Here is a 26,698-nt window from a genome sequence, read left to right as displayed (position 1 = left end):
CGGGGACAGCTCTCAGCCACGGTGCTTGAACAGGGCGCATGGGCATGGGGGGGGTGCTCGGGCGTGGTGCATGGACGTGGTGCATGGACACGGGGCTTGGGCGTGCTCCACAGATACGGTGCTCGGGCACGGTGCTCGCCCACCATGCACAGATGTGGTGCTTGGCCATGGTTCCTGGGCACGGTGCTTGCCCACCATGCACAGACGTGGTGCTTGGCCATGGTGCTCACCCACCATGCACAGACATGGTGCTTGGCCATGGTGCCCTGGCACAGATGTGGTGCTTGGACATGGTGCTTGACCACGGTGCTTGGCCATGGTTCCTGGGCATGGTGCTTGGGCACGGTGCTCGCCCACCACGCACGGACACGGTGCTTGACCACAGTGCTTGGCCGTGGTTCCTGGGCACGGTGCTCGCCCACCACGCACGGACACGGTGCTTGACCACAGTGCTTGGCCATGGTTCCTGGGCACGGTGCTTGGGCACGGTGCTTGGGCACGGTGCTCGCCCACCACGCATGGACACGGTGCTTGGCCATGGTTCCTGGGCACGGTGCTCGCCCACCACGCACGGACACGGTGCCCTGGCACCGATGCGCTTGGACACGGTGCTTGACCACGGTGCTTCCCCGCCGTGCCCACGCACGGCCCCACGGCACGCAGCCCCCCGCACGCCCCCGCCGCAGGCACCCCCCAGGCCCCGTGCCCACCGCGCTCAGCACCGCGCTCCCCCCAGCTCCTTCCCCTCCCCGAATCACTGGTGTCTCCGCTTCTGCCCCTCTATTTTCCTCCTTTATTTCCCTTTTTTTTTGTTTTCTTTTTCCTTTTTTTGGGGTTTATTGGTGCTACTTTCTCCCCCTTCGGCTCCCCGTCAGCACCCCCGCGTCCCCCCCAAAACCAAGGCAAATACCTCAACCCTCCTCCCCACCCGAGCCCCCCACGGCGCCGCGGCGGCGATGGCGAGCGAAACCGGGGCGAATCTTGCCGAAATCAGGGATCCTTTCGCAGCGGTGTTTCTTCCTGAATTCTTTTGGGGTTTTGGGTTTTTTTTAGGGTATTTTTTCCCTCCTTTCTCCCTTTCCGCCCATTTTTTTCCTCATTTTTTTTTTTTTCCACATCCTTCAGGGATTACAAACCGCCGTAATTATTTCAGCCTCAGTTTTATTCCAGGAGCAAATTTTTTGGGGGGGGGGTTTGTGGTTTTTTTTTTTTGGTGGCCGTGGCGCCAAAAAAATAAATAAAAAAAATAATAAATTAAAATTTCAAAAATCAAGCGCCGATTTGGAGATTTGGAGGTGTGGGGGGGGTATTTTTGGCGAGATTTTCGGGGTTTTTTGGGATAATTGAGGAGGGGAGGTGGGACGGCGGCAGGCGGAGGTGGCGGGGGGCACCGCGGGGGTGTCCCGGCGGCTCTGAAAAAATTCACACTTGAAGCTTTCTTGGTCGGCTCGGGACTGTGGTTACTTGAAATGAAGTTTTTTTGTTGTTTTGTTTTTTTTCCGGGGCGGATCGAGGACCGGTAGATTTTAATTATATTTTTTTTTTGTTTTTCCCATGTCTCAAGGCAATAGGATTAACGTGTATTAAACTGTAGATACTTCTAGGACAGTAAATTTATGCTGATAATTTTATTTTGTATAATTTTTCCTTTTTTGTCTTTTTTTTTCCCCCTCTTTGTGTTGTTTTTTTTTTCCCCTAACACCCTTTTTTCCCCCTTTCCCCCTCCCCAGTGTTTTTTGGTAAATTTATTTTTTAGGATGCCTAAAAATTGCAAGTTTGAATCCTCCCCCTTCCTCCCCTTGGTTTTGGTTTTGTTTTTTTTTTGTTTTATTGTTGGTTTGTTGTTTGTTTGTTGTTTTTTTTTTTTTTAATTTGTATTTTATTCTAAGTTACGCGCGGCCGCCTGGGTCGTGAAATGTATTATTCCTGATATCTTTAAAATATTGTGGGTGTTTTAATAAATTTTATATTTATTTTTTGCACTCAATATGCAGCCCCCGGCTTTGTGTTTCCTACCGGAGTTGGGGGGGGGGGGCTGGAAAGGGGATGGGGGGGCAGGATGGGGTCCTGGGTGTGGGATGGGGGGGCAGGATGGGGCCTTATGTATTTAGGGGGGGGTGTCAGGATGGGACCTTCTTTATGGGACTGGGGGGGCAGGATGGGGCCCCGGGTATGGGATGGGGGGCAGGATGGGATCCTATGTACTGGGGGGGGGGGGGAGTCAGGATGGGGTCTTATTTATGGGACTGGGGGGGCAGGATGGGGCCCTGGGTATGGGATGGGGGTGTCTGGGGGGGGGGGTGTCAGAATGAGGCCTTCTTTATGGGAATGGGGGGGCAGGATGGGTCCTTCTTTATGGGACTGGGGGGCAGGATGGGGTCCTGGGTGTGGGGGGGCAGGATGGGGACTTGTCTATTGGGGGGGGTCAGGATGGGGACTTCTTTATGGGATGGGGGGGCAGGATGGGGCCCTGGGAATGGGATGGGGGTGTCTAGGGGGGGGGGGGGGGGGCAGAATGAGGCCTTCTTTATGGGACTGGAGGGGCAGGATGGGGCCCTGGTTATGGGAATGGGGGGGGCAGGATGGGGCCCTATACATAGGGTGGGGGGGTCAGGATGGGAACCTGTCTATTGGGGGGGGGGGGCAGGATGGGTCCTTCTTTATGGGAATGGGGGGGCAGGATGGGGCCCTGGGTATGGGAATGGGGGTCAGGAGGGGGCCCTATGTATTTGGGGGGGGGTGTCAGGATGGGGTCTTATTTATGGGACTGGGGGGCCAGGATGAGGCCCTGGGTATGGGACTGGGGGGGCAGGATGGGGCCCTGTGCTGGATGGGGGTGCAGGATGAGGCCTGGAGGAGCCTCGGGGTCCCCGCGGGGGTGTCACGATGGGCCCCCCCCGCCCCGGTAATGGGTGTCGGGCCTAGGCCCTGCCGGGGTCCTCCCCGCCGCCAGGGGTCGCTGCGGCGGAGGCGGTGCAGCTCCGGCCCCGCCCCTCCCGCCCCCCGGGGTCGCGCGGCGATTGGCTGAGCGGCGGGTGACCCCCGCGCGCGGCCCCGGGAGCGGCAGCGGGCGCGCGCCGCCCAGTATGGCCGCCGCGGCGGGGCTGGCGCTGTGCCGCGGGCCGGTGCGTGTCCGTGAGTCTGTCCCTGTCCTCTGTCTGTCCGTCCCCCCCTTCCCTCTGTGTGTGCCCCCCTCCCCAGTCCAGGGGCAGGGGCCGGGGGCGCTTTGTCCGTTGTCCGAGACCCCCCTCCCATTTTTTTTTGGGGGGGGGGTCCGTCTCCCCGTGTCTTCCTCTGTGTCGTGTCCCCCCCCCCCCCCGGTAACGGTAAGTGCGACCTGCGCCTCCTCACGGTAAGTGTCCCTGGGAACGGCGGGGGTGCCCTCCCCTCACGGTAAGTGTGCCCCGCCCCCACCTTGGTGCCGGTGACGGCGGCCTCCCCCCGCCCTCCCGGTGCCCCCCCCCCGGTGCCTTTCCCGGTGCCGGTGAAGGCGGCCTTCGGCCCCTCCCGGTGCTCTTCCCCTCTTCCCGGTGCTTCCTATCCCGGTGCCGGTAAAGGCAGGACCCCCCCCAACCCCTTCCCAGTGCTCTCCCCCCCGGTGTAGGCAGCCTCCCCCCTCCCGGTGCTCTTCCCCCTCTCACTCCCGGTGTTCCCCCCCCCCCCCCCGGCCTTGCTTCCCCAGCACCCGCCGGTGCCGGTAGCCCCCCCCCCAGCCCGTGTGCCCGGAGGGGTTCCCCGCAGGGTCCCTCCCCCAGCAGCGTTTCTCAGCGGTGCTTCTCCCCCCCCAGCTCTTCCTGCGCCGCGGCCCCTGGCGAAGCTTCTCCTCGCAGACGGACGGGGAGGCCCGAGTGACCCGGGTCCTGCGGGAGAAGTTCCCCCGGGCCTCCGCCATCAAAGTCGTGGATATCTCAGGTACACAAAAAGCTCTTTTTTTAATTGTTGTTTTTTTTCCTTCCCCAAAACCACCCCTGCGCTTTGCGAGGGGGGAGTCAAGCCCGTCCCCAGCCCCCTTCCCCCCCCTTGCTGGGGATCCCAAAGGATCAGGAACCCTCATCTTTGCTCAAGCGTTTGCCACCGCTTTTGTTTTTCCAGGAGGCTGCGGCGCCATGTACGAGATCCACATCGAGTCGGAGGAGTTCAGAGAGAAGCGGACGGTGCAGCAGCACCAGATGGTTAATCAGGTGAGGGGGGGGGGCCACGATTGCACTTGTGTCACCGTGTGTGTGTGCGAGTGAGCGTGTGTTACAGGCAGAGTGCCCAAGGGCTGCACACACATGAGAGGGTTAAGTGCTGTGCCTGCACGCAGCGTGTCTGACAGCACGGCCCTTCCTTCCCAGGAATAAATAGCGTAGCCTGCCCTTTTTTCCCCCCAATAATAAAGAGTTGCAGCCCCTTTTTCCCCTTCCTTCCCAATAATAAAGAGTTGTAGCCCCTTTTTTCCCCCCTTCCTTCCCAATAATAAAGAGTTGTAGCCCCTTTTTTCCCCCTTTCCTTCCCAATAATAAAAAGTTGCAGCCCCTTTTCCCCCTTCCTTCCCAATAATAGTTGTAGCCCCTTTTTCCCCCTTCACCCCCAATAATAAAGAGTTGTAGCCCTCTTTTTCCCTTCCTTCCCAATAATAAACAGCGTAGCTGTCCCTTCTCACCAAACAGCACTGCTCTGTGTGTGCTGCACTCGCGGCACGGGCGCTCTGCCCGTAGCATGTGGTGTTGGAGCTCTGCGGTGTGTAAGCGCATGGGCAGTGCTCAGCTGAGCTGTGTTAGAGCCAGGCACTCTGCCTAAAGTGCTGCACACACACGGTGAGAGGATTAAGTGCTGTGCCTGCACACAGTGTCTTAAAAGCATAGCCCCCCATAATAAACATGTAGCCCTTCCTTTCCCCCCATAATAAAGTGTAGCCCTTCTCCCCCTCATAATAAAACAGTGTAGCCCTTCCTTTTTCCACATAAACAGTGTAGGTGCCCTTCCTGCCCAGTAAAAACCAGCGTAGCTCTTCCTTCCTAGTTCATGGGTAGCTGTGTGCACAGCACGTATAGCTGGGCACCCTGGGTGTGCCTGTGCACAGCGCCCAGCTGTGAAGTGCTGCAGGCCCAGTGTCTTAGTGCAGCCTGCCCTTCCTTCCCCAATAATAAATAGCACAGCCCTTCTTTCTCAATAAGAAATAGTGTATCCTTCCTTCGTACTCAATAAGAAATAGTGTAGCCCTTCCTTCCCAAGAATAAATAGGGTAGGCCTTCCTATTAAATAATAGTGTAGCCCTTCCTTTCTATTCAATAATAAACAGTGTAGCCCTTCCTATTGAATAATAAACAGCGTGGCCCTTCCTTCCTCTTCAATAACAAGTAGTGTAGCCCTTCCTTCCTACTCAGTAAGTAGTATAGCATAGCCTGCCCTTCTTTCCTATTCCATAATAAATAGTGTAGCCCTTCCTAATAATGAATAGTGCACTCTTCCTTCCCACTCAATAATATAGCCAGCCCTTCCTTCCCAGTAATAGGCAGGGTGGCTGTGTGGGTGCAGCACTTTATCCCTGGGTGCTCTGTGTGTGCAGCACTTCCCTGTTGGGCGCTCTCTGTGTGTGTGTATATATATATATATATATAAAAAAAAAAAAGTGTGTGTATACACACACACACACACACACACACACTCTTTCTTGCTCCCTCTGTGCTGAACTAAAGTGCCAGTGAGGATTAAGTGCTGTGTTGTAGCAGCATAGCCCAGCTTTTGTGTTTTTTTCTTTCTCTTCTTTCATAAATTGGTGGGTAGTTCTGTGTGTGTATATTTATATATAGAAAGTGTGTGTGTACAGAGTTGGGCACTCACTCTGGGGGGTGGGGGTGTGTCTGACCAGCACAGCCCTCTTTTCCCCCTCAATTTGATAGCATAGCACTTAATCTAGGCACTCTGTGTGTGTGTGCATGCAGCACTTTACTTACTTTACTTGAGCACTCTGGTGTGGGGCTGTGTGAAGTGCTACACAGACTGTGTACAGGCACAGCACTTAGGCTGTGCTAGTAAGACACAGTATATTTCAGTGTCTTTTTTCTGCAATAATAAACACTTAAACTTGGGTACTGTGCATGTATCCAGCACTTAGAGGGGGGTGCTTGATTGTGTGTACAGGTAATTTATTGGAGTATGTGCACAGGGCCCTGCTGGAATACTCAGCCTGTGTAGCACTGAGTGCTAATACTGCTCTTGAACAGTGAGGCTGATGTAGCAGTTCTTATACTTGGTGCCGACTTTAGCACTTTATAGTGGGGCACAGTTGGTACTTAGTGAATGCACTGATGCCTCCAAACTAGCTGGGACTCTCCTCTGGGTCTGCAGCACTGACACTTTACTGTGCACAAGCACTCCACCACTCTGCTCTCAGTGACACTCCAGAGCTCCCCCAGACTCTCAGTGCTGGTGCTTGTTTGTTGCAGGCACTGAGTGAGGAGATCAAGAACATGCATGGACTGCGCATCTTCACCTCCACCCCCAAACCTTGATGCTCATGTGTGACCAGTCTAATAAACATGTTGCCGCAGAGGGAGGCCCTGGAAAATGAGCCCTGGCTGCAGTGTGGGCAGCCAAGTGCTGTGTTTTCAATTAAGGCACCTGTGCAGGGCTGGGGGGGCATTTACATTCTAAGGGGAGGGGGGAGGAAGGAGAGACACCCCCTCTGCCTCTGAAACAAGAAAGAAAAACTTTATTGTTGCCTTGCATGGTTCCTTCCTCAACCCCCCACCACTGTATGTGGGAACACCCGAGAGCTGCTCCAAGGCCAGGCACTTTTTTTCCCCTGCAACACTCCTGCTGCTGCCAAGGGAAGCTTAAGGCTCTCAGTGCAACCTCATTTAAAAGAAGCACTTCAAAAAAAAGCTGAGCTACTCTGCTCTTGCCCAGGGGAAGCACCCCCTGGGCTCAGCCCTGCTCAGGCTGCTCATAGGCCAAGTGCTGTGTTTGTAGGGACCAGAATAAAACTTTACTCTTGAGAGTAGAAAAAAAAGCTGTGTAACACTTAGAACTTGACCCCATGGCTGCAGGAAACAAAACTGAATCCAAGTCCCAGGCTGCAGTTCTTGCCAGACTTGAGCATAGCCTAGAAAACCAAGGGGACTGCACAGCAGGAGCAAGGCTTGGCCTCTCAGGCTGATGCTTCTCGGAGCAGTCTGGCATCTCGGGCTTGCATCGCTGAAGGCGAAGCGTAGAAGTGGCCGGCGTACAAAGCAGAAAGGAGAGGGCATAAGTTATCTGTCCTTGGAGCCCAGCTTCTCAATCAGTTCCTGCAGAGGAGCCAACTCCCGCCTGTCGATCAAGTTGAATTCCTGGCAGGGAAAAAAAACAGGGAAAAAAACCTAAAGGCATCTCTCAAAGAGCTGCTGGAAAACATGTGTGACCGCTGTACATGTGCTGGGAACTCGCCCTGTCCATGTGTGCCAGCTCCTCCGAGAACCACCACGCAGGCGTTAGCTGCCTCTCCTGTTTCTCTGTAAAGAAATTCAAGCATTTCAAGACAACAAAAAACTCTTTCTGCTGCATCACTGAGAAGTACCATGCTGCTCTGCGCAGCGAGTCGCACGTGTGGTCACAGAACAGGCTGTTAAAACACTGGCAAGGAAAAAAGCTGCTGCTGCTGCTACTTGAGTCAAATCTTGGGGGTTTTGTAGCTCAAGTTCTCCTCCAAGGCTGGTTTCTTTTGCTGGCAGACCAATAGCTAAAACCTGAGAGGGAAATTCAAGCATTTCCAACCAACTCAGCCATGCTTCCTGCAAAAAAATTAAATAAATACCAATAAATAAAACCAAACCCAACACCACAAACCCACAAGGCTGCAGCTGCACAGCTCACGTGGTACAGAGGGTGGGAGCCGAGCATATCTTCCAGCACACACCACAGCTGTAGATCTTCAAAGTGAGGAGGCGGTTAGAATCCAACTCCCTTTAAAAGCAAACAGGGAACAAGAAAACCAAGTGACCAGGCACCATTTTGCGACTCACCTGCACAAAGAAGATAAAGTGCTTGAAGGAGGTGTTGAGGTGGGCCTCCTCCTGCAGCCGCATGACCGAGTCAAAGTGCTGGTGGTAGATGTGGGCGTACACGCGGAACAGCCGCTTCAGGATCGTCTTGGCCACCGACATGAAGTTCTTGGGAAAAGGGACACCTGAAATGCACATGGAAAGTCCTTCAGTTCCACCTGAAGTACCAAAGCGAGATGTTCCAGCAGCGTCTTGGTCCTGTACGTGAGGCCTCCAGTCGCACTTACCGATCTTTGAGGGGAAGAGCGTCTCGTCGTCCAGCTGGTCCTGCACCCACGTCATCAAGTAATCGATGTACTTCGGAGCCGAGCACTTGATGGGCTTCTTGATGTTGGTGCCATCCGCCCAGTGGTACTCGTACCTGCGGGGAGAGGGAAGGAAAATGAATTTGTTGCTCTAAGAAGAAAAATTGCACTTTGGGGCCCCGCCGCTTCCTCCTTATCTCAGCCAAGAGTGACGCTGCAACACTTGTGCTCCTCAGAAGCGAGGAGAGCAGCGCTTTGTCTGTCTGAGTTTCTCAAGCACGACACAACAGAGTCAGAGCTAACACCTCCATCGTGATCACCCTTGGGGTCTGACCCTCAAAAATCAACTTCAACTTTGTGGCAACCTCCTCTGACATCAACATCTCCTTAAAACGAGACAAAAACTGGCCAAAGGGGAAGCGTCAGGGCCGTCGCTCACCATCTGAATCAATTCACTTATGGCTTTCAGAAAACCTCCGGGTGTTTGGCACTCCCTCTCCCCTCACACACTTCTCCAAGACACCATCCCTGGGGCCACACATCGGCCCAAGGCTGTTGGAAGCCACTGTCTCAAATCAACACACGTGCTTATCTATCCCACGGCTCCTCTGAGCTGGGGCAGACACTGACTGTAACACCACGCAACAACACAACCTGCTTTCTCTACAGTCTTCTCTAAAATCCTTCAAAAGCAGGAGGAAAAACCCCCACGTTTTGACTGTCGCCTCTCGACCGACAAGTGAAAACAACCGGTGCCATTTACACAGGAAGTTGGTACAGGAAATGTCCTCAAATATAGAAACAGGAACTTGCAATCTAGATACTTCTGGGTAGAAAAGCAGGGCAGGATGCTCCACAGCACCCTGCAAATCCTGCCCACCAGCCAGACTGCACGCTGCTGCCCCAAAGAGCCTCGAGTAACCTTACAAACAAGATACGCTGCTGTAGCTTCACCTCAACAACACACACAAGTGCAGAACCGACACGTAACGTTCTGCTGTGGCAGGTAGTCACATCTCCTAAAAACAACAAGGCATCCCAAATATGCCTTTGCTATTTCCTTTCCACCTTCCACGCTGCCCTGACCTCCTCCTACAAAGCAGTTACGCTACATCAGCCATCGCACACACCGGATGGTAACCCCACCAACTGGCAGGGACAGCTTTAGAACCGCTCCTGCTCAGAAAAAACATTCTACGGCCTCTCAGAGCACCAGCTCTGCCACACAGCACATCAAGAGGTTACTAAAAGACTTTTAACAGCAAGACCAAACGCTTCCAGTGAAGTTCAATCTCTCATTTTCCTTCAAACAAACCATTTCAACACCACATCTCTTCAGCTTCCAAACAACATAGGGACCTAATCCACAGGGGGCAAAAAAAACAGATCCCCACACACGCTTCCCCTGGACAGATATTCAACACGCCAGACAAACCGACAGCTACCGACACCACGCAGCCTAACAGAGATAACGGCTTCACACATGAATAAACACCACCACGATGCTGCGCCTCGACCCAATCTGGACGCATCCCATCCTCTTTTTAGCTTCTTTCTACGCACGCTCGAGCAACCCGCGCCTCCGCCTACCTCCCTGCGTTTAAATCGCGGCCATAGAGCGCAGTGAACGCCTTACCTTGGTCCTGCAGACATGACCGCACAGCTCGCCTCCGTGCAGAACTCCGTGATGGTCCCGTACAGCATGTTGATTTGGTTGAAAAAATCCACCGCTGGAAAGGAAACGCATCGAGTTTACTCAAAGTGCAAACACCCAGAGCACCGGGTCGCTGTCGTTCAGCTGACGCAGCCTCCCAGGATCGTTGTCGTGGGGGTGAACGTGCCGCAAAGCTCAGCCAAAACAAACATCCCGTGGCAAATGACTCCGAGACATTTCAGCCATCTAGGTATTTGAATTGCTCTGTCGATTTTTCACCCTCCAGCTACAGCTCCAACCAATTTGTACAGCATGAAGCTCCACTTCGCTTTGCACACCTTGGAAACGACAGCTTTAGGTTCCAGGCGTCTTTAAAAAATGACAGTACCTCAAAATAATACAGGAGACCCTCCTTAGGGTGAACACTTGTGGTCTGACTTACTGGTTTCCATTGCTCAGAATTCTTTCTCCTCTAACCTCCAAAGAAATAAAGCTCAAGGCCAGGGAGAGCAACTACTAAACCTAAAATAAATTTGTAGTATTTGGCTTTTTACACATTACACGCAGCAATAACAAAAGGAAAACAGAAAACAAAAAAGAAACTCCACAAACCTCGAGTTCAGTGGGGAATATGGTTCTGCTTTTTCCCTGGACTATTCGCTGCCACCATTTTTGCAGCCGACAACGCTAACCTTGTAACTCCAAACATCGATACTCGAGGCTCGCTCCCCAGTACAAAAATAACCATTCACAAACCTAATCACCTTTGCAAGTCTGAACTCAAAAAAACCCACCCCAAAACCACAAAGGTGTGGGTTTGTGTCTCGCTTTTAGCACGCTTCCGGAGCACAGAGCCTGTCTGCCATTGGCACGGCACGCCGCTTGCTTTCCTTTTATCCCAACTCACAGAATCATCACCAGAATCATCACCAGAATCACTGAGGTTGGAAGAGCCCTCTGGGATCATCCAGTCCAACCGTTGCCCTGACACCACCATGGCAACTAGACCAGGGCACTAAGTGCCATGTCCAGTCTTTTCTTAAACCCCTCCAGAGATGGTGACTCCACCACCTCCCTGGGCAGCCCCTTCCAATGGCTGATGACCCTTGCTGAGAAGAAATGCTTCCTAATGGCCAACCTGACCCTCCCCTGGCCAAGCTTGAGGCTGTATCCTCTTGTCCTAGGTAACTCGGTTACCTAAACACAGTGTGCCTGGGATAAAAATTTCCTTTGGGGAAGTTCTAGGTTCTTCTAAGGTCAAAAACCAGAGATTTTTGGTTTTCCAAGCACAGGTGGATCCCTCTTTCATAGGCCTTACTGTTAACTGCGATCCACTCGTTAAGGTCCTCTCCCTCCGGCAGCATCACCGCTTGTCTGAGGTTACCGCTCCCCAGCGTCGCTTCCGCATGTTTCAAGAGTTCATACTGATGGGAGCCTTCGGGAATGTTCTTCTTGGGTTTGAATGTTTTCGAAGATCGACTCCCACTGACAAGAGAGAAAACATTTCCAGTTAGTCCTTTAACAGCGTTCCCTTCCCAGAAGCATTGCCCGATTCACCCCTCGCCATCCGGCGCTTCTAACCGGGGTGACGCCGGCCCTTCCCCATTTCCCCCGCCGACCCTACGTGCAAGCCGAAGCGTTTCTGCCGGCGTCACAAACACGCCGCACGCCCGCTTCCCTCTTTAGCCTCCTCTTTTTAATCACAAACATTCTGTGCCAAGGCCCGAAGACTCACTGAGCGACACTCGCTTTCGACCGCGGAAAGAAAAGCCCACGTAACTGCACTGTAACGACCCACCGGGTCAGTTTGACAGCGGCAAATATTAACAGCGCTCAAACGCACCGTAAGAAACGGTTTGCTAAAAATAGCAGCTTAACAGACTCCAGCCCCAAGATGCAAATTGTCATCGTAACCTTCCCTTGCTGTGTCGTACCGACAGCCGCCCTCAGCAGCTGAGCCATCGCACGACTCCTCGCCAAACCCCCTCGTCCCTCCGACGGGGCCGGCAGTGCCGCAGCCTCTCCCCAAACAGCCAGCGCTGCCAAAAGCTGGAGGCATTTCAATATCTCTCAACCACAAAACATTAACTTTCAGACCCCGCCAGCTCTCTGCTTCCGAGCGAGGGTGACCCCCGGCAGAGGGTTCCAAAAGGCAGACCCAGCGCATCGCCAACCCTAAGAAGAGGTTCCCCGGCCCCTTCTTACACCACAAAACGCCTCCAGTCCTCATCCAACAGCACCTACCAGTCCTTAAGAGCCAGAAGCCCTCTCACACTTTACAAGCCTTCACATCTACACCACAGGTATGCAACAGCCCACCCCCTGCAGCTTGTTAAAGATGGATTTTTTACACCACATGCCTGTAAGCCTACCAAATTAACCCCCTTCCCCCTGCAGTCAGGCCTGCCCCACCTCCCAGGAGGGCAGCCCCTCACACAAACACCAGCCAGCACCAAAAGCCAACCCCCTTTGCACTACACCAGCCCACCAGATGTAGGGTCAGGCCCACCCAAAGCCCACCCAGGTGGAAACCCCACACCCTCAGGGCCAAGGCCTCCTCTTTTCCACCTCACCCCACACCCCCAAAGCCCCCTCCAACTCCCAGGGCCTCCCACCATGGCAGAACATCCCTGCAGACACCCCCACTCCCTCAGGACCTCCCCCAATTCCCCTGGAAGACCAACCCATTCTCCTCACCTGGGAGGGATTAACCCTCACAAAACAACCCCTCCCCAGAGCCTTCCCTCTAAGACTGCCCCCCAAAAGGCTTCCCATCCCTTCATACACCCCCCAAAACCCTCCCTGTACCCCTCCATGGCACTCACACAACATGGGCACTCCCCGGGGTGCCTGCCCTCCAGGGCCACCCTGCTCCTGCTGCCAGCCCCCCTCCACATCCCAGCCTGGCACCCCAGCCCTGCAAGGCACCCTCTCTCACCCCACCTTCCTCCTAAAAAAGGAGTACTCCTTTTTTAGTACTCCTAAAAAAGCACTACACCCCCAAGGCTTCCTCCCAATGTCCCTCCAGGGCCTCAGCTCCTCCTCGTACATCCCCAGGGCCTCTTTTCAAAGCCTTCCCCCTCCACACACACCCAGGGTCCCCCCGCTAAAGCCCTCCCAAAGCCCCTTGGGAGCCCCCAGGTCCTCTGCCCAAAGCCACACAGAGCTTCCCTCTAAAACTTCCCTTAAGAACCCTCCCAACCTCATCACCAGGCCTTCCTCAGCTCCTGGGCACCACTGGGGCCTCCCACCCCCAAAAGTCCTCCTCGAGACCCAGGACTTCCCTCCGGACCTCACCCCACGTCCTCCCAAGCTCCCAAAACACCACCAGCACCTCCCTGCAAGGCCTCCCTCAGCACCCCCAGCCCCAGGACCTCCCTAAACACCTTCCCCCCGGCTTAAGCCCCTCACAGACCCAGCCCTCAAACCCCAATACCTCTCCCAGACCAAGCCCAAGCACCCCCCACGCTAAATTCTCTCAGAACCCCCCCAAAGCCCCTCACAGACACCCACCCCCCTCAGGCCTTCCCCACCAAAGCCTCTCCAGCGACCCCCCCGCAAAGGCCTTATTTCCCCCCTAAAGCCCGTCACAGCCAACCCGCTCCCTCAGGGCCTCCCTCAAGGCAACCCCCGGGGCCCGGGCACTCACAAGAGGAAGCTCATGGCGAGCGGAGCCAGGGCCGAGCCGGGCCAGGCCGGGCCGGGCTGAGGCGGACGCGGCGCCGACCGTTGCTCGCGCGCGGCCCCAGCTCCTCGCGGGCAGCGCCCGCCCCGCCCTGCCCCGCCACCCAACTCTCGCGAGAGTTCAACGCCACGGGGGAGGCGGGGCCTCGCGCGGCGCCGTCACCATGGCAACGGCCGCTGGGCCGAGCAGCGCGTGGGGCTGTGCCGGCCCCGCCCCCGCCGTGGGCCAGCGGACCCCCAGAGCCCCGCCGTGGGCCTGGGGACCCTCAAAGGCCCTTCCTAGGGGTCTGGGGGCCGTTCCTATGGGCCTGGGGACACCCTGAGCCCCCTCCCTATGAGTCTGAGCAGCCCCATAGACGTGGGGACCCCCTCCACGGGCCTGGAGACCCTCAAAGCCCCCTCCCCATGGGCCTGGGGACCCCCCCATGGGCCTGGTGATCCCCAGAGCACCATCCCCATAGGTCTGGGTACCCTTCCTGGGCCTAGGGACTCCCCCATGGGCCTGGAGACCCTCAAAGCCCCCTCCTCATGGGCCTAGGCACCACTCATAGGCCTGGAGACCCCCAGAGCCTCCCCACATGGGTTTAGGCACCTCGCATGGGCCTGATGACAACCCTTGTGGGCCTGGGGACCCCCAGACCCCCCTCCTCATGGGCTTGGGGACCCCCCCATGAGCCTGGGGACCCTCAAAGCCCCCTCCTCATGTGCCTGGGCATCTCCCAGAGCCCCCTCCCCATGGGTCTGAGCACCCCTGACGGGCCTGGAGACCCCCAGAGCCCCCTCTCCATGGGCCTGGGGACCCTTAAAGGCCCTTCCTAGGGGCCTGGGTACCCCCCACCATGGGCCTGCACACCCTCAAAACTCCTTCCCCATAGGCCTGGGCAGCCTCCTTGAGTCTGGGCACCCCCAGAGCCCCCTCCTCATGCACCTGGGCACATCCTCGTGGGCCTGGGCACCCCTAAAGCTCCTCCCCATGGGCCTGGGCACCCCCAGAGCCCCCTCCACATGAGCCTGGGCAGCCCCCCATGAGTCTGAGCACTCCCAAAGACCCTCCCCATGGGCCTGGGCACCTCCCGAGCCCCCTTTTCATGGATCTGGGCATCCCCCATGGGCCTGGGCACCCCCAAAGACCCTCCCCATGGGCCTTCCTCCCCCAGGGTCCCCCCCAACTCACAGGCACTTCCCCACACCCCCCCATAACCCTTCACCATCTTATTTCAGCGCCTCCTTTTCAGCATCGCACCAGGCCGAACCCATCCAAACCCCCAAGACCAACTTCACAGGCTGAAATTCCCCCAGAACATCCCCAAGTTTATCGAACCCTTTTCCCAGGGCTGATTTCTGCAGGTTTTCACCCTTTTTTTTCAGCTACTTGGCCCTTCCAGCCATCGTCTTAGCAAGGAACTGCTGTTATTAACCTAAAAAATTATTTTTAAAACCAGGGAGCGATTGTGGCCGCTCTAAATAAGTTAAAAACTAAAATAAACACGGCGACGGCGGCCAGTGCTCCTCAGTATTTATTTAATACTCAGGAGGCATAAAAACCTCCCCAGACTTTACCGAGCGCCTCAATGACCTCAGGATAAACCTCCAAGGCCACTTTTTACAGCTCAGGGGGTACGTGGGGTAAAACTAAGGAAAATAAACCCACGGGAGATGGCTAAACTCGCTCGGCGCGGGGGCCCGAAGACTTACAGACTCGGGTTCTGCGATGCTTGAGGAGGGCTGGGACGACACCAGCAACGTCCTGCAGTAAAAACCTCCCCTAGTTTTTAGCAGCTAAACCACCTGTCCCGGTCTGGGTACGCTTAGTCCCAAATCTAACCCTAATCCTAATCTCAGTCCGGTTTTACACATGTTCACAGTCCTATATTTTATCTCATCCCAGTCCCAGACTTGAGCCTAGCCCTAACCCAATCCCAACCCCAGCCCTAACCTCAACCCCACATTTAGCCCTAACTCCCCCCAATACCAGCCCCAATCCCATCCTCCCTCTCAGCCCTAATCCCACTTTAACCCCAGACCAAATTGCAGCTTTAAGACTGACCCCCCAATCCCAGCCCCAGTCCCAGCCCTCCTCCCTCTCAGCCCTAATCCTGCCCCAAATCGCAGCCTTAAACCTCACCCCCAGCCCTAATCCCGACCCCAATCCCAACCCCAGTCCCTGGCCTAGTCCCAGTCCTAGACCCAGCCCCGCCTTACGCAACCCGCAGCCCCTCTTGCAGCCCCTCTTACCGCCCGCCCCGGGCCCAACCAATGAGCGCCGCCGTGCCCAATTAGGGTGGAGCAGCCCCGCCCACCTCCACCAATCCCAACCCTCCCTTCTCGCTCCGCCCCGCCCTCTCCCTCTCCTCCGCCATTCACCTCTCCCCTCCGCGCCGCTCGCCGCGGCGATTGGCTGCTCCGCGCTATATAAGGCGGCGGGCGGTGCGGAGGGCAGCACAGTCGCCTCACGCCTCTTATCAGTCGCTGACGCCCCCCGCTATGGCAACCGCGCTCTGCCCGCTCCGCGCCTTCGGCCGCGCCGCGCTGCGGCCCCGCTCCCGCCGCCTCCACCTCAGCGCGCCCAGGTACGGCCCGGTCCTACCCGGGCGGGGGGTTTATGTGAGGGGGGGAAGCGGGACCCGCCCGCCTCCTTCACCCCATCCCGGCGGGGGCCGGGCTGAGGAGGGGGCGGCCCAGCCCGGTGTGTCCCCCCCACCGTCACGTACCGGGCTTGGCTCACCGGTACCGGGAATGAATGGGGCGGGCCCCCAGCGGCCGGCCCGGGCGGTGCAGGCTGATGAAATCCCGCTGCTGCCTTGCATGGCGTGTGCCGGGCTCCCCCCTCCTCTCCCGGGGGCAGGGGGACACCAGGTCTACCGGGCTCTCCCCACACCCCCAGAGAGGCCTCTCAGGGCCCAAGCCCTGGGCTCCCCCCGGATCTAAGCGGTGTGAGAAGGACCAGAGAACCCCGAGCATCCCCCCTGTGGCTCCGGCCGTGCACCGAATGGTTTCCCCCTTCCTTTCTGCACGCACCCCCCGTGGATTTTGCTCTAATACACCAAAAAAGCCCTTAAGGGAGCTGCTGCTGCTCGGGTGCTTTGGTTTCACTGATGTTCCCTGCCCTAAACAGGGCTCCGAGCTCTTATTTTGCCTTTTCTGTAGCTCACAGAGGGGCTGCTGGAGCCCATCCCCCGGGAGCCCAGGCTGGGCACCACCAGCCTCAGGCTTACGTAAGGGGAAAGATTCGGGTAGGTTCCTGTTCTTGGCATGAGGTGTCACTGATTTAATGCATTCTCCTTTCCCTGCCTTACCAGGTACTCATAATAATTCCTTTTGCATCAAAGTGGGAGTATGGTAGTTTAGCACTGAAGGTAAAATGAGAATTAGAGGGTCAGTGGGCTGAGCTGGTGTGGGATGGGTTTTTACTGGTTGTTGTTAAATAGGTTTGACGGGGGCAATTGCTGTTAGGGACAAAGTAACGTTTAACTCCCAGTAAATGGGGAAAACTACGTATTTGAGTAGGTCAGGGATTAAAGAAGCATGAAAGATCCTCTGCATCTCTAAGTAAGTACTTAGGCAAAAGGCTTTCCTACCTGGGACAGTACCTGGTGTGGGTCTGGAGCAGGTCTCATGGTGGCTGTCCCCAGAGCTCTGGGATCAGGATTACACCTAGAGAAGGTCAGAAAGCAGCAGCGTTGGACTTGGCATGGGATCCTGGTAGGAGAAGGTCTGTACACCAGGCAGCTGATGGATTTTTTTTGAGGAGGAACTGCAGCAGTTCAGCTCGTTCCCGTTGGATGGTGTGGTCCAGGGAGGGTTGGAAACAGTCGGGCTTTGTCCCCTGGGTCGGTTGTCTGCTGGATTCCTGTAGCTTGTGGAGCTGTGATGTGTATTGCTCGGTGATTGCTGCAGAAAGGGGCTGGTCCTTGCGCTTTGGGAAGGCACCATAAATGAGAGTAAGGCTGCGGGGAGCATCTCTGCCTGCTCCGGCTCAGAGGTAGCGATAATTAGGTGAGTAAGGTGCTCGTCATGAGGCCTTGCAGCAGCAAGGCAAGATTTAAATGCTGTAGTGGTCTAGAAGTGAGGCTTGTGAAGGTGAATCCTCTCACAAAAAGGAATTATGGAATGAGAATGATGTTCAAATGAGTTATATTGATAACCTGAAGGAAAATAAACCAAGGGTGAGGAGCGTGGACAGCCTGGTGTGAGGGGGGACTGGCAGCTGTGGCCTCCCTGCTGGCTGTAGGTCAGACCAGCCTTTCTATGCCCTGTGGGGTGTCCAGTTGCCTGGAATGCTTTTGACAGTGACAGGGTAATCCCGTTACCAATTTAGACCAGAAATGTACGTGAGGAGCTGTTTCAAACGGGCGAGTGTCCCTTCTGCTCCAGCTAGATGTTGGAGTCTGGGAGGGGGTGACACCGCATACCCCCAGCCCGGCATTACCAGCCTGAAGCCACGACTGGAGCTGCGGCAGCAGTTACTTGAGCAGGGGAGGGCATGAGGGTGGCTCGTGCGAGGTCTGTGCTAGATGGGCTGATGGCCTCACCGAGGAATTTGGGGGGGACGAGGCTCTCCAGGAACAGAAGCACGGCACGCTGTGCCTCCCGCGTCCAACAAGCCAGAGTCACTCCATAGACCTTGTTGAAGCTCCGTTTAAGTGGAGTGAGTTCTGCTTTGTGTAAGTCCTTTGTAGTGAAGCTGTCACAGCTTCGCAAGGAACGGGTGACCGGCTTTCTAAAAACGGAGCTAATAGTATCTTAGCTTGAAACACACCAGGTGAATGATGCACATGGACTTTTGGCCTTGCAGAGATAAACAGCGCGTGTGCTTTCTCGGGCTGCACAAATACGTTGGTCCCTCCGGCAGTTTTCTTTGCTGATCCCGGCTTTGGGCAGCAAAGCTGGAAATGAAGACTGAAATATGCTGCTTCACATGATTTGGCATAAAGGGGCAACGGGCTTGTACAGAGCTCGAGTAAAAGAGCCTTTTCTGCCCTGGCTTGTGGTTGGCATCTGTTTTTGCTGGTCTGTGTTGCGCAGAGTTTGGATCTGATGGCCCTAACGATGCTTTCTCTGTCGCAGAAATGATGCGGTGGTGATTTCTGGAAGGAAGCTGGCCCGGCAGATCAGGCAGGAAGCCCGTCACGAGGTTGAGCAGTGGGTAGCGGCTGGAAACAAGAGACCTCACCTCAGCGTTGTTCTCGTCGGTGAAAACCCAGCGAGTCACTCCTACGTGCTGAACAAAACCAGAGCGGCCGCTGATGTCGGTATGTCTTGCCCTCTGTTCTGATAAAGTGGAGCAAGTGACTGGTTTATCTTGCTTTAGTTGGGAGTCCCTCTACTGGGAGCTTTTTTGGCATGTATTGGAGCAACCTGGTCTGGTGGAAGGTGTCCCTGCCTGTGGCGGGGGGTTGGAACTGGATGACCTTTAAGGTCCCTTCCAACCCAAACCAGTCTGTGATGTATCTATCTGGCAGCTTTTCACCTCCATGGTTGTCCCAGTATTTGCTGTGACTTTTCTTGGCTGCCATCACTGCTGTACTGGGATGTAGTTAATAAACATGTTCCCGTGTGCGTTGTGCTGTTTGAATCCTTGAGGGCAACATCAAGCTCTGTAGATGGATTTGCAGCCTTCCTAGGGCCAAATAAAGCACAGAGTGCCTTGAAGTTGCATCTTCATCGTAGCACGCTTTGGTTGGGTGTCTCCAACCCCTCTCTGCACTCAGAGTCTCTGCTTTCAAATAGCCTTTCCCAGCTCATTAAACTGATACTGATGGTCCTTGACAGTAACTCACAAGACTTGTGAAGGTCTCCAGCCTGGAAGGGGCTCGTTGTTACACAAAGCATACAAACCTCGGTGTGGGCCTATCAGATTTGTCAGAGCAGTGAAACATGGCTTAAATCTGCATGGGTTAAGAAAGTTGCTCTCCCATTGGTGCACACATTAATGCAGCGCTGTCAATGATCGTGCAGGAATCAGCAGTGAAACCATCCTCAGGCCAGCTTCTGTTACTGAAGAGGAGCTCCTGGAGTTGATAAGCAAACTCAATAACGATGCCAATGTAGATGGCCTGTTAGTACAGCTTCCTTTACCCGGTGAGTAGCTGGATTTCCATCTCTTTCATTTTCACATAAAGCTTCTTATGTGCCAGAAGGACGAGTAGCAGCACAGGGGCTATCCTGTGACATGGGACGTGGCACTCTGCCACGATGCAGCTTAAAGTTGATGCAGCTACTCCATCACACAGCTGCCTGTACGAGTTAAGTTGCTGGAGGGGGGTCACAGAAATCTATTCTTGTGTGGGGAGTTTCAGCTTCCAGAGCCAGAAGGTTGTGACACTGAGGCTGCCTAAAAATATCCTCTCAGTATTAGCAACGCTGTAGTCCCAAAGTGGTTCCAGTCCCCTTTACTGGGAGCCGTTAGCCTTGAGCTTGCTGGAAGTCTTGAGTAGCTTCAAGCTTCCAAACTCTGCAGGGGCTGGTGCAGCAGGTCAGGGCTCTGGCTGGCTGTAAAGAGCAGGCTTTTGGGCTGATCCCTGGGGCTAAAGCTCTTTGTTCTCTTCCAGAACATATTGACGAGCGCAAGATTTGCAACGCTGTGACTCCGGACAAAGACGTTGATGGCTTTCATGTGATAAACGTGGGGCGCATGTGCCTCGACCAGTACTCCATGCTGCCAGCTACCCCGTGGGGGGTGTGGGAGATCATCAAGAGAACTGGTAAGCTGCTGCTGCAGTGTTTGGCTGTTATCTAGCACAACTCCAGCTTGTGGTTGGTTTAAGACTCCATCTTGTCCTCTGCAGGCATCCCAACGCTGGGGAAGAATGTGGTGGTGGCTGGCAGGTCAAAGAACGTGGGCATGCCCATCGCCATGTTGCTGCACACGGACGGCAGGCACGAGCGCCCAGGAGGTAGGAGCTCGGTGGCCTCGGAGCCTGCGTGCCAGGCAGCTGCGGAAGCAAGCCCTCAGCCTGCCCCACTGGCCTCTTGAGGCTCCTAAACCAATCCCAGGAGTGCCTTAGGGTCAAAGCTGAGGAGTTAACTCTGCACATAGTCAGTCTTGTAACATCTCGGGGCCGCCTTTAGTGAGTCCTTGTCCTCTTCCATACCAGGTCCCTCCCTCTGCCCCTGTAGGCTGTTCCCTGGGGTTTCTCATCAGCCTCTGACATTCCTGATAAATACAAGAGTGGCCTCGAAGGGGAAAATTTAGAGCAGCGGCTGGGTTTGTGTCGTATATGGGAATGATAAAGCTCCATGTAACCACTCTTGCAGGTGATGCCACAGTCACAATATCCCACCGCTACACCCCCAAGGAGCAGCTGAAGCAACACACGATCCGCGCTGACATTGTGGTAGCGGCAGCAGGTGAGCCCTGGCTCAACGGCACGGGCAAGGTGGGCGGAGGGGGCCGTGCCACAGCTTGTGTGGGGCTTCTGCTGGGAATCCTTGCACGTGGGAGACAATCCTGTTGATATTGAATGTCTTGGGGCCTCCCTATCTGAAGAAGCTCTGGCAGCGCAGGAGAGGCTGGTGCTGTCATGGCTGTTGGCAGCTGCCCTAGGTGAGGGCTAGCACAGCGAGTGAGTGAGGGGATGTTTTCACCAGCCAGTTAATCCTGTGATTAAGCCTTAGGAGCCACATACTTGATCTTCCTAGCAGAGTTGTTTGTATCTCTGCCTTTGAAATGTAAAATAACATCTGGCAGGAGGGCTGCGTCTGCCAGCCAGCACCTGATCACGTCCAGAGAACAGCTACAGACACGCAGGCGGTTCTGTGTTTACATGGGGAGGAGAAAAAAATCCCCAGATAGCATCTGCTTACCTGGAGACAGTCAAACTGCTGAGGGGCGGCTGCAGTGCCGACTTCAGAGCACAGGGGATCACTCAGAGGTGTGCTCTCCTCCTTGCTATGGAGGTGGTTCATCAGCAGAGGCGTTGAGCTGATTTGGGGGGTTGGTCTGGCAGCAGCAGCTGGGTGTGAGCCTGAGGGGAGGGAGGAGGAAAAAAAATGTCTGTTGGAAATTGGGTGTGAAGAGCCAAGGTGCTGGATGGATTAGAAGTGTCAAAGGGGTCAGCGCATGTAAGTGCTGCTGGCAGATAAGACACTGAGATGGCCAAAGGTGGCCAGCAGACCAGAGGAAGGCTTGCATGAAGGAGTTAACGAAGCAGAGGGTGGGAACGAGCTCCTCTCCTCAGTCAGCTGAGGACACAGTATCTGGCAGAACCAGACAAACACACCCCACCCTCAAAGGGTGGCTCAGCTGCTGCTCCCCACCCCTTGCCCTGCCACGCTGGGGGTTTTACAGCCCCTGGGTGAAGCAGGTGGCTCTGCCAAGCTGGGCTGCGGAGGCCTGGGACACTGCTCCAGCTCGCTTAGTGCAGGTGCAAAAACCATTGCTGGAGCTGCGTGAACGAACACAGCCACAGACATCAAATACAAGCTTTGAGGTTTCACCTTGGAGAGGGTGCTTTGGTCCCAGCTGCTTTGTCAGACCCCTTTCTGGGGGTGGATTCCAGCTCTTTGGAACACTCTGAGGTTGTCAGTAAACCACTCAAATTCCTGATTGAGCTGAACATCAAGGAGTAGTGCTGGAGTAGTGCTGTATTGTGCAAACTGAGGGTAGATTTGCATTCACAGAATGACAGGGTTGGAAAAGACCCTTAAGATTAAGAATTTCTTCTCAGAAAGCGTCGTTAGACATTGGAAGGGGCTGCCCAGGGAGGTGGTGGAGTCACCATCTCTGAAGGGGTTTAAGAAAAGCCTGGCCATGGCACTTAGTGCCCTGGTCTAGTTGATGTGGTGGTGTCAGGGCAATGGTTGGACTCGATGATCCCAGAGGGCTCTTCCAGCCTCAGTGATTCTGTGATTATTGAGTCCAACCGTTGTGTGAGGCAGGAAGGCCCAGATGGGTCAAAATATAACATGAAGATGAGGTGAGGGGGAGCAGGGGGGCTGTGCAGCACCACCCTGAGCGTGGGGTCCTGTTTCCTTCTTGCAGGCATTCCCAATCTGATCACAGCCGACATGATCAAAGAAGGAGCTGCAGTTATTGACGTGGGGATAACGAGAGTGCAGGATCCTGTCACTGCCAAGTCGAGGCTGGTTGGGGATGTGGATTTTGAAGGTATGGAAGGGCTCTGCATCAGGTTCCTCGAGCGTTAAACATCGAGGGTGCTGAGAAGGGGAGGAGAAAGTCCTGCTTGACATGACTGAGCACATGCAGACCCATGTTTCTGTCCCTTGGTGCATCCAATATTGCCCCATATGCCAGGGTGCAGCCTTCCTGTAATACACCATGGGAGAGCTTTATGCTGCAAGGCAGAGGAGACTCCTCCTGAGCCTAAGCGGTTTGGTTCCTTTGCCTCTACTCCATCACTCTTACTCCTGCTTTTAAATAAAACCATGCAGAACTTACCTTCTGGCTTGCTAGTCGCTGGCCTTGCTCACCACAGAGCTGCAGGGGCTGTTGCGATGAGCCCTGCGCCTCCGGGTGCCCGGTGAAAGCCACTGGAACCTGCTCCTGGAAGAAAGAGAGAGGGTGAATGTTCAGACTGTTGGTACTTCACTGTGGCTGCCCTCAAGGGCACGTGGGAAGCCCCCAGCTAGTCTTGGACTAGCTCTAAGTCCAGCTATTAGACCTTGCTTTTTGCTCTTCCCCCAGCTCGAGCTTTGCAGTTAAGCTTGCTCAGTAGCAGGGATGGATGGACTACGGTGTGCTCTGTCCTGGCTAATGGGGGAGAAGGTCCACCTTGAGAAACTACAGTTCCTTAGCTGGTAACCTTGAAGGAATTTGAGCACTGTTAGACTGGTGACAGCTTCGTTACAAGCCAGGCTGGCATGCTCAGCTCTAGCTTTCCTTCCTGCAGGGGTGAAGAAGAAAGCCAGCTACATCACTCCGGTCCCGGGGGGAGTTGGGCCCATGACAGTCGCCATGCTGATGAAGAACACCATCATCGCCGCCAAGAAGCTGCTGAAACCCAAAGAGCTGGAAGCATTAACTGCTTAACTTGGGACTTTCTCTTTAGCACTGAAAACCACATTCCAAACTCACTCCCAAACAGGCCGATACAAAATGCAATATTGTTATTTATTGTGTTGGAGGTGGAATTTCCTACTCTGAGGTTACAGCTATTTATGGGAAGATGAAGCATATGCACATTAGTCGTACTAAGGTGTAAGGAGCTACACTCCTGGCCTACTCCTAGCAAAGCTGCTCTATGTTTAAGCTAGCTCTTCTTGCAGGGCCCAGGCAGCGGTTGGGGTCCGGTGTGGCGTTCGCAATCCCAGGGGGAGGTAAAGTGCTGCTCCGTGGTGCTAAAGCAACGGCCTTCATGGTTCTGTTCTCACAACTGCTCGGTCTGCCTGGACTGCTCTCGCTGGAGTCTCCTACTCAACTGGATGTTTGGTTTAAGCTCTTCTGTAGAAGAAGTTACTTGAAAAAAACAAACACAAAAGCCATCTGTCTGTTCTCGGCCTGTGCGGGGCCTGGGGCAGCGGCAGATCTGTTGTAACATGTTCTAGTGTGCAGCTAAGCTGTTTTTTTGCTGTTTGGATGGTGACTTTTTTTTTTAAAAGCCTTTCTTTTTTTTCTAACCAAAGAACTGGTTGGTGGGGGCTGTTGGTGTCTGCATTGGGCACACGGAGCTTTCCTGGACTGTATTGTGAAGTGTACAAGTACTTAGTGAATAATGCAGGCTAATAAATAAAGTATGAGAAGGAAAAAAGAAAAAACCCTCCTTATATCTTAAAATTATTACTAAGCAAGTTTTTCACTTCTCACAGAAAAGGAGAGCTGTGCTCAGCGCTGGTTTATTAAAGCACTTGTGCCGTGAGCTCCCTTTAATCCCTGCAGAGCAGGGTTAGGTCTGGCTTTCTCCCTGAGTTTAACTAAGACATGACTGCTCAGGTCTCTCCATGCCCGAACAAAACCTGCTCACCTCCCTGCCTCTGTTTCCTAACTCCATCAACATGACAGTGTAATCAGTGCTCTAACAAGTTTGTTTGCAAGCTCTAATTACCCACTGAACATTAACCTTACCTGAGGGTGTGATGCAAAACTTAACACGCAGGAGTTGTTTGGGGGCAGGGAGGTGAGTCTGGGACTTCTTCCTCTTGGGTGAAAAGTGTGGCTGTGTATTCCCTGCGAAGGCTGATCCCACCTTCCCGGAGCAGGAGAGGGTCGGGGTGACACCAAAGGGCTGTTGCTGGAGGCACCTGGGGTGTCAGTGCTAACCCCAAGTTCATGGCTCTCTCCTGGAGAGGAGAGTGCTTCTAAAAACACTGACCAAGGGGGAAGGAAAGCTGAGGGTCAAGGACTCTCCACCAGAAACACACTGAGACACTCATTGAAATGAGGTTTATTGGGTTGTATCACCGATAAAATACAAAATGGCTTAAAGTGGGACCGTGATGGAGGTGGCAAAGCCGAGCCGCTCCGCTCTTTTCAGATACAAAAAGTCTAAAAGCACGTGGGAACGTCGCAAAAGGGACAAATTGAGTCGAAAGGAGCTAGAGGGGCTTCAGCTCCGCTCCGTGAAACGTCTTACCAGAGTCCACAAAGCCTTTAAGGGGGGTGGGGGGGAGCAGAGCTGACGTACCGGATAAAGCAAATTAACCTGTTTGATTAAAATCATAAGCCTACGTGTCCCACGGCGCAGGAGATGGGTACAAAACGGCTACAGAACAGACACGGCGCGTTTCGAGGTGAAAAATGTCAACGTCGAGCTACGTGGCTCTCGCTTAAGCAGCGACGGGAGCAATACTGTTATTTATCTCACCACCTTCCTGCAGGACGTGGACTTGAACGAGAAAAAAATCGCTATAAATAGGAAACTGTGTTAAAGTCTCTCTGTTGGACTCGACTATTTACAGAGAAGTGGGATCTGTCCCACGCAAAGGTTCAGACCAGTTTCAATATTTAACTGGTGTCCCAGAAACCCCCCAGTACGGTTGGTATAAATATCAGGTAGGTTGGTTCTGCTCAGGGGAAGGGTTGGGGTTCTGTGAGGCTTAAAATAAAGCAAAAAAAAATCCATCTAGCAAAAATGAGTAAAAGAAACAGAGTTGAGAGGGTTGATTCAAAGGAGTGTTTCCAAACTGCAGCCCGTGGAAGGAAAAAAAACCTTCAAAAGCCTCATCACCGCCCCGGCGCTGCTGGAAAAAAAGGTGGTGGGAGCTGGGCAGAGCCAAACGGAGCTGGGTGCCCATGCTGGCTCCCACCCTGCTCCCTTCCCTTCCTCTCCTGGAGGAGCCAGAGGCAGCAGCGGGTGGGAAAAGCCCTTTGCGGGGCCGAAATGCTGCCGGAGAGTGAGCTGGATGCGAGCCCCAAAGCAGGGGTAGGTACGTGGCGGGGGGACACGCTCTCCCCTCCTCGTTACGAGCCACTCGCTGTTAAATCACATACGAATAACCAGGATGGAGGAGATGAAGGGGGCAGAGCAGGTTCCTCCAGCGAGATAACGGCTCCGGAGGGAGAGATAGAGCTGCTGTTATCAACCCCGGGGTCAGGGGGGACCCTGCGGGTGAGGACACGGGGACGGGGTGACCAAACGCTTGCAGAAACCATCCCCGATTCCCCGCGGGACCCAAAACCCCGCTCCCTGCTCCGCTCTCCCACCCTCGAGCGGCAACAACCTCAGTCCTGAGCTGCTTTTCCTCCTTCCCTTCCCAGCGCATCGTCCCCTTCACCAAACAAAACTCCCCGAGAGCTGCGCTGCGATTTTAAGGATCGGGGGGAGCAAGGATGCGCGCTCCCCCTTCCTTCCCATCCACACAAACCTCCTCCCCACCCCAAAAATCCCCCCTCAAAACCATCCCCCCTTCCCCAGCAGCCACGCGCGCAGCCCAGCTGCTCCCACAGCCCCAACGCTCTTCGGCTTCTCCAGCCCAGCGAGCGGAGGCCAAAAATCACCAATTCCACCTTTTCAGCCCCGTTTCGCCCCCTTCGCCCGGCAGAAAATCCAACAACTCGTGACACTAAAAACTACCGGAGCAACAGACCCCTGAGGCCACCGGTCTCCTCCGTCTCATATAGAAAAATAAGCCCAATTTGCTTTATATATATATATAAATACCTAAATATCTCTATATATATATAAAATGGC

The 26,698-nt window shown here is 54.7% G+C and overlaps 3 protein-coding genes across 3 annotated transcripts; 2 read left to right on the top strand and 1 right to left on the bottom strand.

The window, feature by feature from the left end:
• The first annotated feature begins 3,053 nt into the window (after window positions 1-3,053).
• On the top strand, window positions 3,054-6,553 carry BOLA3 (bolA family member 3). The gene is made up of 4 exons (XM_068421374.1): window positions 3,054-3,125; window positions 3,789-3,912; window positions 4,093-4,181; window positions 6,432-6,553. Exons 1-4 carry the CDS (start codon window positions 3,087-3,089, stop codon window positions 6,495-6,497), a joined length of 318 nt encoding a protein of 105 aa, XP_068277475.1. The 5' UTR covers window positions 3,054-3,086; the 3' UTR covers window positions 6,498-6,553.
• A 124-nt stretch (window positions 6,554-6,677) lies between these two features.
• On the bottom strand, window positions 6,678-13,687 carry MOB1A (MOB kinase activator 1A). Its single transcript, XM_068421373.1, has 6 exons — window positions 13,576-13,687; window positions 11,245-11,411; window positions 9,909-10,002; window positions 8,255-8,388; window positions 7,989-8,152; window positions 6,678-7,316 (listed from the first exon to the last, which is right to left on the bottom strand). The coding sequence occupies exons 1-6, from the start codon at window positions 13,587-13,589 to the stop codon at window positions 7,239-7,241; spliced, it is 651 nt and encodes a 216-aa protein (XP_068277474.1). The 5' UTR covers window positions 13,590-13,687; the 3' UTR covers window positions 6,678-7,238.
• A 2,376-nt stretch (window positions 13,688-16,063) lies between these two features.
• MTHFD2 (methylenetetrahydrofolate dehydrogenase (NADP+ dependent) 2, methenyltetrahydrofolate cyclohydrolase) lies at window positions 16,064-24,326 on the top strand. The gene is made up of 8 exons (XM_068421623.1): window positions 16,064-16,180; window positions 18,678-18,862; window positions 19,569-19,691; window positions 20,162-20,314; window positions 20,399-20,506; window positions 20,868-20,960; window positions 22,594-22,719; window positions 23,462-24,326. The coding sequence occupies exons 1-8, from the start codon at window positions 16,095-16,097 to the stop codon at window positions 23,599-23,601; spliced, it is 1,014 nt and encodes a 337-aa protein (XP_068277724.1). The 5' UTR covers window positions 16,064-16,094; the 3' UTR covers window positions 23,602-24,326.
• The last annotated feature ends 2,372 nt before the right edge of the window (window positions 24,327-26,698 follow it).

This window comes from Nyctibius grandis, chromosome 33 (genome assembly GCF_013368605.1).
Source record: "Nyctibius grandis isolate bNycGra1 chromosome 33, bNycGra1.pri, whole genome shotgun sequence".
NCBI classification, from domain to species: Eukaryota; Metazoa; Chordata; class Aves; order Nyctibiiformes; family Nyctibiidae; genus Nyctibius; species Nyctibius grandis.
The sequence above is the reverse complement of the archived record's forward strand: the minus strand, read 5'-3'. Positions and strand labels throughout refer to the sequence as shown.

Coding starts and splice junctions, on each gene's coding strand:
- BOLA3 (XM_068421374.1), top strand. CDS start 3,087: ATGGCCGCCGCGGCGGGGCTGGCGCTGTGCCGCGGGCCG. Junction 3,913..4,092: donor CAAAGTCGTGGATATCTCAG/GTACACAAAAAG, acceptor TTGTTTTTCCAG/GAGGCTGCGGCGCCATGTAC. Junction 4,182..6,431: donor AGCACCAGATGGTTAATCAG/GTGAGGGGGGGG, acceptor TGTTTGTTGCAG/GCACTGAGTGAGGAGATCAA.
- MOB1A (XM_068421373.1), bottom strand. Junction 10,003..11,244: donor CGAGTGGATCGCAGTTAACA/GTAAGGCCTATG, acceptor TTTCCTTTCCAG/CGGTGGATTTTTTCAACCAA. Junction 7,317..7,988: donor ACTTTATCTTCTTTGTGCAG/GTGAGTCGCAAA, acceptor TTTCCCTGCCAG/GAATTCAACTTGATCGACAG.
- MTHFD2 (XM_068421623.1), top strand. CDS start 16,095: ATGGCAACCGCGCTCTGCCCGCTCCGCGCCTTCGGCCGCGCCGCGCTG. Junction 16,181..18,677: donor CTCCACCTCAGCGCGCCCAG/GTACGGCCCGGT, acceptor TCTCTGTCGCAG/AAATGATGCGGTGGTGATTT. Junction 22,720..23,461: donor TGGGGATGTGGATTTTGAAG/GTATGGAAGGGC, acceptor TCCTTCCTGCAG/GGGTGAAGAAGAAAGCCAGC.